General features: G+C 38.4%; 1 protein-coding gene across 5 annotated transcripts in view; it reads right to left on the bottom strand.

Moving 5' to 3' along the window:
* LOC145774397 (GTPase-activating protein and VPS9 domain-containing protein 1-like) overlaps positions 1–7,028 on the bottom strand; it is a 190,059-nt gene extending 183,031 nt beyond the window's left edge. For all 5 annotated transcript variants that reach the window (XM_082585640.1, XM_082585643.1, XM_082585644.1 and 2 more), the window contains exon 1: positions 6,899–7,028. In XM_082585640.1, the coding sequence (XP_082441766.1) occupies positions 6,899–6,964 (66 nt within the window). In that variant the 5' untranslated portion in view covers positions 6,965–7,028. The remainder of the gene's footprint in view (positions 1–6,898) is intronic.
* Positions 7,029–13,957: the final 6,929 nt, after the last annotated feature.

Here is a 13,957-nt window from a genome sequence, read left to right as displayed (position 1 = left end):
AGACAAATGTCTGTAATCCCAGGCCATAATCTTATGTGCTAGACATCGCACTACAAAGAACCAATTTTCGCACAGCTGGGCTTCATTAATACAGAAGAGCACACAAAAGAAATAATCACACTAAAGAAGTTTAAATGCTTTTGATGTTATCCGTAGGCGACTGGCCTTCCAAGGAATGGACATGGACAAATTATTTCAGCTTAAGAGGGAAGTGTTGGAAAGCATGTCCAAAAGTTTTGACCAGAAAACTTTGGAGACATTTTTTTTAACTGCTGAAAAAAAGTAGCCTACTGTTGTGAAATGCAGTGCAAAATTTTATTTGTGCAGTTTTGTTCAGTTGAAGAACATTGCAAAGTAATTACTTTACCAGACAGCACAAAAGACTTGAAAAAACAAACTGTGCGATTTCAAAACAATGAGTGTGAGCCGTGTTTTTCTACCATACCATTATTTTCGTAGGCCACATTCCAATCCATAATCAAAACTACACAGCTCGTACGAGCTAAAAATAGCACGCTTGAATCAAAAACGTCAACGTCAAAGTTCGCGTTGTGAGGTCACAGAGATCGGTGAGATTAAAAGAAGTCTGATTGCTGCAGTTTGCAGAAAAATGCTTTGATCATACCTGCTCAGCCAAGTCAGCAAAGCTTGTCTTTTTTACATTGTTTCAACGTCTGCAGATGATAAATTACTGTAAAAAGGACTAGTTTTGCTGGCTGGAACATACAGCATAGTGTAATGTAACACAGAACTAGTAAACATCTTAAAGTTTAACCAGAATTGTAAACAATTGTAGGAAGCATCAGTTGTTATGTGCGTTGCAGCCTAGTCAGCACAGACATCTTCCCAACAATTACGTCCATTCACAATAAACCTTTTTTTTAGTAAATTGGTTAAACGAATCAATCGTGTAATCGTATCAAAACGTCTGGCAAATAGGTGATTCGATTAACCGATTTCGTCTGTATCTGAATTATATCTGCATCCTAGGCAAAGGCTAACTCTTCATTACACTTCCTTACCTTTTTAATGACCAGATCAAAACGGATATAATAAAAGCATGTCCGCTCTTGCGCATTGGTAAAATCGCTCGTATGCGCGATATTTACCATCGCCATCTAGTGGTTGCTGTTTTGAACTTTTATTTGCCACATGGCGCTAGAGTATTATTTTCCGATTTTATTGATGTTTCAACGGCAATTCTAGGTTCACCAGAAGAGATTTAACAGCAAAGTTAGTGTAGACGGTCAGAAAGTTTTCAATTTTATTAGGGACAGGGTTTTGGGACTAGGTCAAACATTTGCTGATTGCTGAAATCTGAAAAGCGGTTTTGGTCTAATTTTTAGTGCAGAAATAAGGATAGCAATATTCTTGCCTGTGCCATTTCAGTTTTTGAGTTTGAACAAATATTAGCCTGTTTATTTTGAAATTCGTGTTTGAAATTTTGAAAATCACTAAACAGTCCTTATCAGCTTTCTATCTACATTATACACAGGCCTCGAAATTCACGGCGGACATGTCCGCCATCACAGCATGAAATTCACGGCAGACATGTTCGATTGTCCGCCGTCACAGCATGTGATGTTTGCGGGAAGTACCATCTAGATCGGTTGTATTTGTCCGCCGAGAAATAACGCAGGAACTAGCGATACAAATCGGCACTGCATAGCCGGAACAATTGTTGAGAGAATACAATTTCCAGCGCATTCTAGCGCGCAGTATTTTATCTTTGAAACATCACTTGTAATAGCCATTTTTGTTGCCCCTCAACCATAAATATACGGGGGGCTCCGCCTCCAGGAAGTTGGCGCGTATGACCTTCATATTCTTTTCTTTGTTTCTTCCTTTTCTTCATTGTTTTGGCAAAAAAAGCAACTATCAAATACGGTACTATAATTTTATTGAACTAGCTTGAGTAAGTAACGGCAAACAGATGAAAAGTAAAAACTTAAAAAAAATTTACTAAGCAGGAGGATTACAGAAATGTTTCGCACTGGCCAACCGGATCAGTGGCTCACCATTTGCACTGGTCCACACAAGATCGCACTGGTCCGTCCCGTTTACTGATAAAAACAAGATTGTCGTGGGAAGCACGAGGCCAACCCAGGGAAAACCACCTTAAAACGACAATAATGAATCAGGGTTCGATCTTAACGCTAGTCCGCTAGCCAATGGCTAGTGAAAATTTGCACGGACTAGTAGAAATGTTGCAGTACTAGTTCGATTGGCTAGTGAAAATATTAGCCGGTGAAAAGTTTTTTTATGTTTTAAAATTGCACTGTTTGCGTCTGCAGTATGAGAAGGTGTTTTTGTGCGTATTGTTGCTCTCTTGTGCGTACTGAAATCTGAAAGCCTTTACTTTAGTTAGTTTCAGTCTAAGCCAAAACACTTATCTTAATACATCATCAGACAAGTGAAAAGTCAGTAAACTTGTCGGACTAATGAAAAATCGTGCGGGCTAGTGAAAACGGGGAGCAACTAGTCTGGTGGGCTAGTGAAAAAAAAAGTTAAGATCGACCCCTGTGAATGGTGGTAATAACATGAAAATATACAATGGCAATAACAGTAACAACAGTTTAGTTAGGCAAGACATTCAATCTACGTTGAGTCTTCAATCTACTTGGGGCTTTTCTTCAATTTCTGAATGTTACGTGAATGTCACGTGATGTTGCGATTGCCTTTTACTTACGGTTTAACATGCACGGATCACATGTTTTGTTGGTTAAAGAGAAGCGCAAACGACAACCACGCACTCTAAGCGATCAAGCGACATAATGCGGGACCAGTGCAAAACGATTCGTACTGGTCCGCGGGGAACTCGCACTAGACATTGGCCAGAAGACCAGTGCTAAGATCAAACCCTGCTATTGTGAGTGTTAGGCACTGTTATTAGCCTGGTAAAATGTTTTAAGGTTCAGACTTGAGAAAAAAAGCTATTAATTCGTTTTCTTAGGTAGATCGCCCATTTGAAGAAGTGTCATAGTACCAGATCACCTTTTTAGTTTTTCTAGTTAGTTTTTCCCAATTTTGATCATTATGTATACAGACGAAATCTGTTAATCGAATCACCTATTTGCCAGACATTTTGATACGATTGATTCGTTTAACCAATTTACTAAAAAAAGGTTTATTGTGAATGGGCGTAATGTTGAGAAGATGTGTGTGCTGACTAGGCTGCAACGCACATTACAACCTGGGTTTTTTTTCGCTGACACTTTTCGGTCAGCTGTCCGAAATGACTTGAAAAAATTTGGTCATTTTTTATTTATTTCGGTCATTTTTTCTGATGAAAATATTTCCTTTCAAGTAGCTGATACAAACCAAAATTTGCACTTCCTGACTAGCTACAACATAGGCGCCAACTTTTTATGCTGTATTGATACGTAAAACAATAGATGAACTAGCGATCGGCAGCAGGACAACATTTTTTGAATGCAAACCGCAACAGCTTCACGATAAATAATCACTAGAACGAGTAGGATGCTACAATTCCACACCAGACAAAATCTGTCACTTTTAATAAAAGGGCGTATAATCAAAAATGACAGCTTTTGCTGCCTGCAACATAGCAAAAATCTACCATTTTGTGTCGATTCAATGTCATCAGATGTTGAATGCACCCAAAAACAACATAATTTGCTACGTAGACGGAGCGTGGGTTTAGCTTTATGCGCTTGCAAACAGACCCAATGTTGCTTTCGAAAGTCGAAACCTCTGCAGTGAATTGTCGCGGCAGTGAACCGCTCGCTGTGAAAATGAACTTGAATCGGCACCACCAATCAACGCAACAAGGGCTTGTAGGCTACAAATACAAACCGCATTGCGCACATGCGGAATAATCAACGCAACAACGGACTCGCGCAAACTGCATGGCGCACACACGACCGTTGCCAAAGAAACCTGATCAAAGGCGGGGAATATGCAAATCTTTTGTTTCATCTGCAACACGAAAACAGGTCAGTCATAAAGTTGAAAGCAGGTCAGTCATAAGTTGCGATATTGTAGTGAAAAGGGAGCTATAATCAAACGTCTTTCCGTAACTATTTTTCAAGGGCTGTTTACGGATGTCAGCAACTTCTAAATTTATTCAAGGTGACGTGCTGTTGAATTGATGTAAACAACTAAACGTGAATGATTTTACTTTCAACAGGTACATTTTCAAGCGTATAATCAAGTTAGTATTTGCATTCCATTTTCAAGACATTGTCATTCCATTTACAGTATACCTTTTACTTTTTAGTAAACCTTTTCGTCTCTTGTTTCATGGTGATAAATCTAATTCGTTGCTAAACTTTATGTTGTGCTTATAGCTTAAAGAGTCGCAGTCCATCAACCGCTAGTTTATGCAGACGCATGGCATGTGTTTGCTTAACCGAAGTGGTCGAGTTTTGTTTATAATAATTAACGCTAGGTCGAACGTAGCGATAACTCCGAGTGTGGCAATAAAAGCAATCCTAGTGTGACGACATAATTACGTCATCCATCTGCGTGACATTTTGCTGAATTTACGTTGCTGCTGATGAAACACGCTTTCGCCCCCACGGCCAAAAAAATAGTTAGGCGCCTATGTATGAGCTACAACATTAAGTTTCGCTGAGAAACGTTGTCATGTTTTATCTGAGAAAACTTTCTTCAACGTTCATCAGCGAAACTCAACCTTGCAACACCCGATTTGACTATATATTTTTCGGACATTTTGACCGACTTGACTTTATTTTTTTCGGACATTTTGCTAAAAAATCGGTCAATGACCGATAAATGACCGAAAAAAAAAAACCAGATTACAACTGATACTTCCTACAACTGTTTACAATTCTGGTTAAACTTTAAAGAGTTTCCTAGTTCTGTGTTAACATACCACTACGCTGTATGTCCCAGCCAGCAAGACTGGTCTTTTTTACATTGGTTTATTGTCTGCAGACGTTGAATCAATGTAAAAAAGATCAGCTTTGCTGACTGGGAGAGTATGTACCATCAAAGCATTTCTCTGCGAACTGCAGCAATTGGACTGCAAATCGGCAATCTTTCATATCACCGATCTCTGTGACGTCACAACGTGAACTTTGACGTTGAAGATTTTGATTCAAGCGGGCTATTTTTAGCTCTGTACCAGCTGTGTAGTTTTGAGTATGGAAAAGGGCCTACGAAAATAGTGGTATGGTGGAAAAACACGGCTCACACTCATTGTTTGTTTTGAAATCGCAAAGGGTTTTTTCTTCAAGTGTTTTGCCATGTCTGGTAAAATAATTAATTTGCAATGTTCTTCAACTGAACAAAACTGCACAAATGAAATTACGCACTGCATTTCACAACAATAGGCTACTTTTTTTCAGCAATTTAAAAAAAATTCTCCACAGTTTTCTGGTTTAAACTTTTAGACATTCTTTTCAACACTTCCCTCTCAAGCCGAAATAATTTGTCCGTGTCCTTTCCTTGCAACGCCAGTCGCCGACGGATGACATCAAAACCATTTAAACTTCTTTATTGGGAAGTGTGATTATTCCTTTTGTGTGCTCTTCTGTTTTAATGAAGCCCAGCTGTGCGAAAATTGGTTCTTTGTGGTGCGATGTCTAGCACATAAGATTCTTGCCTGGGATTACAGACACTTGTCTTTGTTTTGATCACTTGCGTCTGTCTCACCTTTGCTTCATTTTGCCTTTGAACATTGCAGACAATTATGCGAAGCAAAAAAGAGACATTCTCTTTTCGCTAACGGGTACAATTATACGATTAAATGAATGAAGTAGGCAAACTAGAAGCAAATCCTGATGCTTTTATCCGACTTATTCTTTTAAGCGGTATACGCTTAACCGATGTTTTTACTTAACATTAGATTGCAGGCCTCGAAATTCGTTTTTATTGACGGCGGGCAAACGTGTCCGGTCTGAGCAGCTATCTCGGCGGACAAACTAAGTCTCACGGCGGACACACCAGTTTTAGCGTCGATCGTCATGCTTAATCACTTTATCTCGTGATAATTGTTCACCATTGAGAACTAGGCCTATAGCTAGTTAGCTATGGTTTAGAAGTCTTTTAAAATTTCAGCAAAGTTACTCTGAAAGGCTTTCATCAGACCAACGACGTGCGCTTGAAGAGTCAAAGCGCCGTGTAACTGGTTAACTTGACACCACCGAACGAGGTCGTATGGCTTCTTGCGTCACAATGCTCTGGGCACGAGTCGAAAAACTTCTACACTAACGCTACTATTTTCTGCTGTGCAAAGTTTCACTAGGCCTTTTTCTTTAGGTTTATTTTTGCGTGTCATGTGAGCGAAAGTGAATTTTCCCTGGGTCTTTTCTTACTGTAATACCAAAACTTAAAACATTTTGTAACCAACCTTGCCTTATCAATATCACTCGGAGATCAAAGCCAGACATTGTGACATAAAATTAAAAAAGGGGGGGTTTGCGACACTTTTTAACCTTGAATGGGCGTAAAGTCCACAAGGGATCCACGATCGTGTAGAAGCACCGGTACTCGCATCGATTCTTGGCAAAGAATTCACCTTTGTTACGCTGATTCAATGTCATCAATCGTTAAAGCAACGTAAAAATCGAACGTTTTCCTGCTTGAATGGAGGCTAAGAGATACAGTATTCACTGATTGTTTAGATGCGCGCTAGAATGCGTGGGAAATTATATTCTCGCAACAATTGTTCGTGCTATGCAATGACGATTTGAATCGCTAGTTTCTGTGTTATTTCTTGGCGGACAAATATGACCGATCTAGATGGTACTTCCCGCGGACATCACATGCTGTGACGGCGGACATGTCCGCCGTGAATTTCGAGGCCTGGATTGGATTTGGTTTGGGATTTTAGGTTTTGATTCAAATAAACGATTGATACGTTTAAGCAGTATACTATTAACCGATTTCGTCTGTATATATATTGCCTCACCTGTTCATGCTTGATGAATAAGCGCTCCTTATGCAGTCGCTGTACCAACTTAAACAAGAAAGACATTACTTGTAGCCTTTTCTACATTCTAAGCAACATATGTGACAGTACCTAAAAGTGTCCACTGTCTATTGCAAAAGAAAACAAAATGATTAGAGTTGGTCCACCCCGATAGTTCGGTTGGTTAAAAGTCTAATTTTATGCATAAATAAATGCAAGAACAACCCATTCATCAGAATAACGCCCGGTTAGCTCAGTGGTTACGTGCCCGGTTCAAGATCACATTATGATGCCAGTTGGACTCTCGGGATGTGCGCTTGAGCAACGCATTTCAGGACTGCTCTCCATTCAGTGGCACCTAATGGAATAATTTCCCGGCAACAACACTTCAACAATTAAAAAACTTTACTCTGCCTGTCTCGGTAAACGGCCCTATCGTTTGTAGCACTAGTTGCAACGTTAATCTGATGAGATTGAAAGTAAAAGCAACAATAAACAGGATGGTTTATTGCTTCACTGACGTTTCGCGCACCGTGACAATGCGCATCCTCAGAGCGAATAACATACAAAATAAAATTTCACAAGGTTATATAATATACAGGCCTCGAAATTCGTTTTTATTGACGGCGGACAAACGTGTCCGGTAGGGTGATTCATAAATTGAAATTTTTTTTAATTCAATGGGCCACCCTCTTGTATCGTGTCAATACCTGAAAAAGTAATCCTGTCAAATTTTTAGGGCAATCGAAAGCATTTTTAAGGTTGCTACCGACTTTGAAAGCTGCACATAATACACAAATGGGTCATTCCATATCAACTCAACGTCAAAGGGGTGTGCAAGCTGGACCGTCTTAGATTTTCTTGAAATTCACACTAAAGTTTCATATTGATGTATAATGAACACAAAAAAACTTTCAGCTCATCATCTCAAGACGTTTAGAAAATACAGCCCTTCATAGTCACCAAAGTCCCTCAAAATGGGTTCGCATGTACATTTTCCTCCATGTTTGGGTCTTCATAACTTATAATCTAAAGCATTTACAAAGCTGAAATTTGGTATTCTGAGTAAGAAGCAGTCCTAGTTTTCATATCTACCACCAAAATTGCTAATTTTAAATTAGTTTTAGATATAGAACCTTTCAAAAATTGAAATTTTTTGCATTTGAAAAAAATTTATCAATTTTTGATGTCCGCTATCTCCCAAACCAATAGTCACAAAACTCCATTTTGCGTATCATTAATCTATACTAGTTGGTAATTAACCCCCATGAGACTGACACTAAACAAATGTGAAATTATTGAAGTTTGGAGGGTGTAAAGATGGTTCGGGAGATAGCGGACATCAAAAATTGATAAAAAAATTTCAAATGTAAAAAATTTCAATTTTTGAAAGGTTTTATATCTAAAACTAATTTGAAATTAGCAATTTTGGTGGTAGATAAGAAAACTAGGGCTGCTTCTTAATCAGAATACCAAATTTCAGCTTTGTAAATGCTTTAGATTAAAAGTTATGAAGACCCAAACATGGGGAAAATGTACATGCGAACCCATTTTGAGGGACCTTGGTGACTTTGAAGGGCTTTAAGGTCTAAACGTCTTGAGATAATGAGCTGAAATTTTTTTTGTGTTCATTATACATCAATATGAAACTTTAGTGTGAATTTCAAGAAAATCTAAGAGGGTTGAGCTTGCACACCCCGTTGACGTTGAGTTGATATGGAATGACCCATTTGTGTATTATATGCAGCTTTCAAAGTCGGTAGCAACCTTAAAAATGCTTTCGATTGCCCTAAAAATTTAACAGGATTATTTTTTCAGGTATTGACACGATAAAAGAGGGTGCCCCATTGAATTAAAAAAAATTTCAATTTATGAATCACCCTAGCTGTCCGGTCTGAGCAGCTATCTCGGCGGACAAATTAAGTCTCATGGCGGACACACCAGTTTTAATGTCGATCGTCATACTTAATCACTTTATTCAGTTCAGTTGTTTTTATTTCTGACCATCATATCAAAACAATACACGTCAGCATAGCAAAGGTCGAAAAAAGGGTAGCAGTGACAAAACGCAAACGTTAAAACATGCTTGAGACCGAAGTAGGGTCTACTGGGGTAATACGGGTAGGATTTTGGCCAATTTTTTTTTTTAAACTTGTAAAATTTTAACAGATGAAGTAATGTTTAAAAAAAATTTGCAATGTAACATTTGATATCAGTAGAATATATGTCATATTGATGATATTCAAAAATATTTACTTATATACCTTGTAGACCTACCATTTTGAATTTGCATTTTGGTACCGGTACCCATTTTAGCTAGGCCTCGGGGTAAAATGGGTATATCATACATATGCTCAGTATTACTCGTTTTATTGTTGTATTATAGAAAAATAAAGACCATGGAAAAAGAACCACAAACACAAGCATACAAAATAGTACAGTAACAAGTTATTTAAATACCATAAACACCACCATTAACACAAACACCATACTACCATACAAATGACAAGAAGTTTATTGGTGGCATTGGCTGCAAATGTACTCTGTGTCTATGTTTAAGTCAGAAGAAAGACCAGAGACACAGGTCCATTCATCACACACATCACATGCAACCCAATTTTCTTTATTTTTTGAAGTACGGTATCCATCTCCCACTGGTTATTACATGTGATGCAATGAGTTATATTATCCTCTGACTCTTCCGATTGATGACTGGAACAAGCTTCATTTGACTTCTGCTTCCTTACCACTACAATTTTCTTTTTCTTTCTTTGTTGTTCTTCTATAAATAGGCATTTTGCAGCAGTACCGGTATCTGCAGTCAAAACTTTCCTAGTCTTGGCCTGTACTCGTTTTCTCTTCCTTTTGGAGTTGGCTAGAGCACCTTGCATTTCAGCAGATGCAGGAGGAGTAATTGTATTAATGATGGATTGTCGAAGCAGCTTTCTTGGAGACTGAGATGACTGCTAAAGAAGATTCGGTGCTCTTCCACAAGACGCCCTGTTGGTCAACCGGACAAAATAAAGACGTCATAATACGTCACACACATTGGAATGGACTATTATGAAGTAGGAAATGCGGGGTGGAAATGCAATGAAGCACACCAGAAGGAAATTGTCTCCCATTTATTCATTTGTTGTTCAATTTAAACAAATTTGCTATCGTTGAAAAGCACAAGCATAGATCTAACCAACTAAGTTAATACCAAGTCCCAAAATACTACTAGCTCCATCTGGTGGCCACCTAAACTTGACCAAAATCAAACCATTATCAAAAGTTTATTTGCAATGATAAAAACATTAAACGACAGCCAATTAAAAGAACATGTTACTGTTTATTGAAGGGCTAACTTTCATTTTTATACCTTATTTAATATATGAGCAATCGTTGTTCGAAGACAGCCCCCCAACGAAGCTTTTGGCCAATGCATTTCAATGGCGAATCGATCGTCTTCCAGTTCACGCCCTGCATGTTCACGATAATTAATTGTCTCCCATTTAATCATTTCTTGCTCAATTTCAACAGATTTGCTATCGTTTAAAAGCACAAGCATAGATCTAACCATAGATATCTTATATATAGATATGCAACTCAGTGGTGCGTAAGATGTTTGAAGGCTAACAGCGTAGCTATGGCTGTATGCATTGACTTCAAACTTGGCACAGCAAAACAATTTTATTTTTAATATATTTTTTTGGTTTTTGTTTAAATAAAACTTTCTTCGTTTTCAAGTTGACGTATGGATTGCTTGTGATGACGTCACATTCTCGTTCCGCATGGACTGCTTTGTACCGACTGCTGTCTCGCATTCGTCATCAGCCATATCTGCAGTGCAGTTATCATAATTCTACTGTTTAGTCTACTTTCAAGTTTTTATATTATTAGCATACGGTAATTCAACTGTTTCAAGTTTTATTAATTCATTTCCTATGCGCCTGGCAGCACTCGATTCTTGCATAAAACACGCTAGCATGGCAATATTCGTTCTTTTAAATTGACACAACTTGGTGTAGCTCGTCGTTGTCTTCATCGTGGTGTTGTATTGAAGTTCCTTGAAGTCTCACATCAACCTCTCGCAGCAACCGTGTTGATAGGCAGGTCTGAAACGAAATTGATACAAAGTAGCGACCGCTAGAAAGTTACACATAAGCAGTTCAGACACATTAAAAAAAAAGCGATACATGCGGGGATACAAGTAGTTACAATATGGCAGTGCCATAGGCGGCAGACGCCGGCTGATGATGGGACACTAAGGTGTGTCAATTTAAAGAGAAAAAATGATTTTTTTGAATTTCAGATGGGAACTTATTTAAAAATATGTGTATGGCCGTGAATAAACCAAATCCAATTTTTTTTTTTGATTGAACAAACTTTTGCTTGGTAAATCTTTGTTTGTTTTAAATAGTGATAAAAAAACCACAAATAGCCTATAAAAACATTTTATTTTTTTCCCCGATTATTGTTTCTAATGAGACATGTGTTCTTTAATTCCATAATAATACGGTGTTTATTAATTGCTAGGAAGTTTTTCTCCCTTTAAAGATCATTTTTCAGGTTCCACAAGCTATTTTTTTCCCAGATTCACATTTTTAAAAATTTTTACAGTTGTTTCTCAATATTTAACATTATACTCGTTAGTATTATAGTATGAAGATAAGCATGCTATTGCAATTTGTTAATGTAATTTTTCCGTGAAGTAATGTAAAAACATGTAGACCAAAATTAAGTTGCCTACCAAAAACAAATCAACTAACATTAAGGATTACCAACAGCAATAACCAACGATAAAACGACAATACAAAACACAAAATAATGGTATTTTCTTGACCAACAAGATTCATCAAGTCTTGTTTTGATTCATTCCTTGACATCATGCGCCGACTCGCTACTTGGCCCCTGATGCAACCCTCGCGTCTTTCATGCAGATACACTTTTCCAGCTGCCTCAGTGACTTGCTTAAAGCACCTTTCTATTGACTGACCATGATAAGGCCACTGTGGAGCTTTCATAGGTTCGTTAATCAAGCACTTTACTTGCGCTATTGTAAGTTTGCAAGTCAAAGGTGGATTGTACACCCTGTCGGATCAGTCGATTACCTCAATTAGAGATGAAGCATCTGAGTTAATGAAAGGCGTCTTTCTGGGTCGTACTGAAACATCTCCTAGTGTGTCATCATCTCCTCCTCTCAGATCTATAATCTTTTGTACTTCAGCTTTTCTCTCCTCAATGTCTTCTGAGCACAAAATAGTCTGGATGATGTTTTCGCTGAATGCATACCATGCTGAAGGTTTGATGGTTGGCATGACAGCATCCACTACTGTCTTATTTTGCATCCGGCCTAGCCGGAGTTGGCGCAGAATGTGACATGGCCCTTCGACCCAAGAGCACTTAATTTTAATATTGAACCAACAGGGATAATATACCCGGACAATAAATTCTACCAACATTCTTAAATTATGAAGAGTATTGCCTTCAAGGCCATGGATTGAGATCCATGTTTTGCAAACCCTATTTGCTGTCGTCAGCCACCTGGAATGGCTCACAGGACCAATCTGAAGGAGAGCCAAATCAGCAGGAAGCTTTTCTATTTTAATGGCCTCGGTAATTCTATATCCGTAAGTTTGACCAGTAGACAGATCAGATATAATATTTTGAGATAAACCAATAAGGGGTTCTGCAATGGGAAGTTTAACAAATGAAGTAACCACTTCACGCGTTGTGGCAATGTCTAACATCTTCCCAATGTCACCTGTCCCTTTGTTGTTAGACAAGGTCTTTCCATCGATTGTTTTCATTAAATGCCTTAAGGGTAACTCGTTGGTGTGGAGGGCACAAATCAACCATATTCGTTTGCGTCTCAGCTTCACTTCTACCCAATGGACAACACCACCAGCCCAGCCAGTATTAGCGTTCGTGGAATCGCTTCTAATTGCCTGCAGACTTTTTTCAATCTCTTTATTACCGAAAAAATCCATGAGATTATCTGCAATCACTTCAGCAGGTTTTTTGTTGGAAGATTCTTTCACAGGAGTGAAATGACAAAGATATCTTCCTCCTGGTTCACTGCATACTGAATAGTCCTCTTCTTTGATGATGCCGGGGAATTGTCTGGCTGAATTGTCTGCTTTTATTAGAACCTTTGTCATGTCTTGGCGGCCGTCAAAGAAGATGCATTTAATGTTGCCATGACTTTTAATTGGGCTCTTTTGACTTTATTATGATCAACTACAAGTCTCTTGTCTTCTTGTGTGATTAAGCCCCTATCCATAAAGGCAGCAGTGGTCATAGCAGCCGCTGCATGTAGCCCAAGACCATATCTAATGCTCGTCATAGCCACAATATGTATATTCTATTGTAATTTATTACAAGATTTGCTTGGCATTTCTGTGCTTGATGTCACATATTTAACATCATCAATATTTTCATCATCGGAGGACATGGTTTTGTTAGATGATATTGAAACCTCTTCCCTAATTGTTTCAAAATCCTCCACAATCAGTTTTCTTTCATCTTCTTGTCGTTTCTGTCTTTTAAGTTTTGACCTGCCTGTTGTGCTTAGGTAGGCTATATCTGGCAAGGCAATCTGATGTGGCCCAATTGATCCGATCTTATTTCTCTGGCCGTTGATAAAAGCAAGCACTTTCCCTGGAATCTTCTTTTCCTTTGGGCACGTCCACGTACATATTATGTGAATTTGTATTTTGCCAATATCTGCTGAGCAACCAAACTCGGAACACGGAATAATGTTGCATTTACAATTCAGGATATCAAGAAGCCTGTCAAGCTTTGCAATAAATGCTTCTTTGACTTGAATCTTTCCTCTTCCAAGAGATATATCTTTTGCCTGTTCCCAGCTCAAATGAATCTTTTTTAAGATTGCGGGTCGGCACGTAATAATTAGGAATATAAAACAACAATTTGCTCGGCTCCATCTTTTCAATAATTCAGGGGATATGTCCATTGCCAGATTGGATAGAGTGTAGTTTCTCACATCCTCACAGCTTCGTTCTCTCAACAGTAGCCCATATCTCAGAAGACATCTCAGAATGGGAAGCTCAG

The sequence above is a fragment of the Aplidium turbinatum genome, chromosome 7, assembly GCF_918807975.1.
Source record: "Aplidium turbinatum chromosome 7, kaAplTurb1.1, whole genome shotgun sequence".
Taxonomy (NCBI): Eukaryota; Metazoa; Chordata; class Ascidiacea; order Aplousobranchia; family Polyclinidae; genus Aplidium; species Aplidium turbinatum.
Note: the sequence above shows the minus strand (reverse complement) of the source record. Positions and strands in the feature narration are given on the sequence as shown.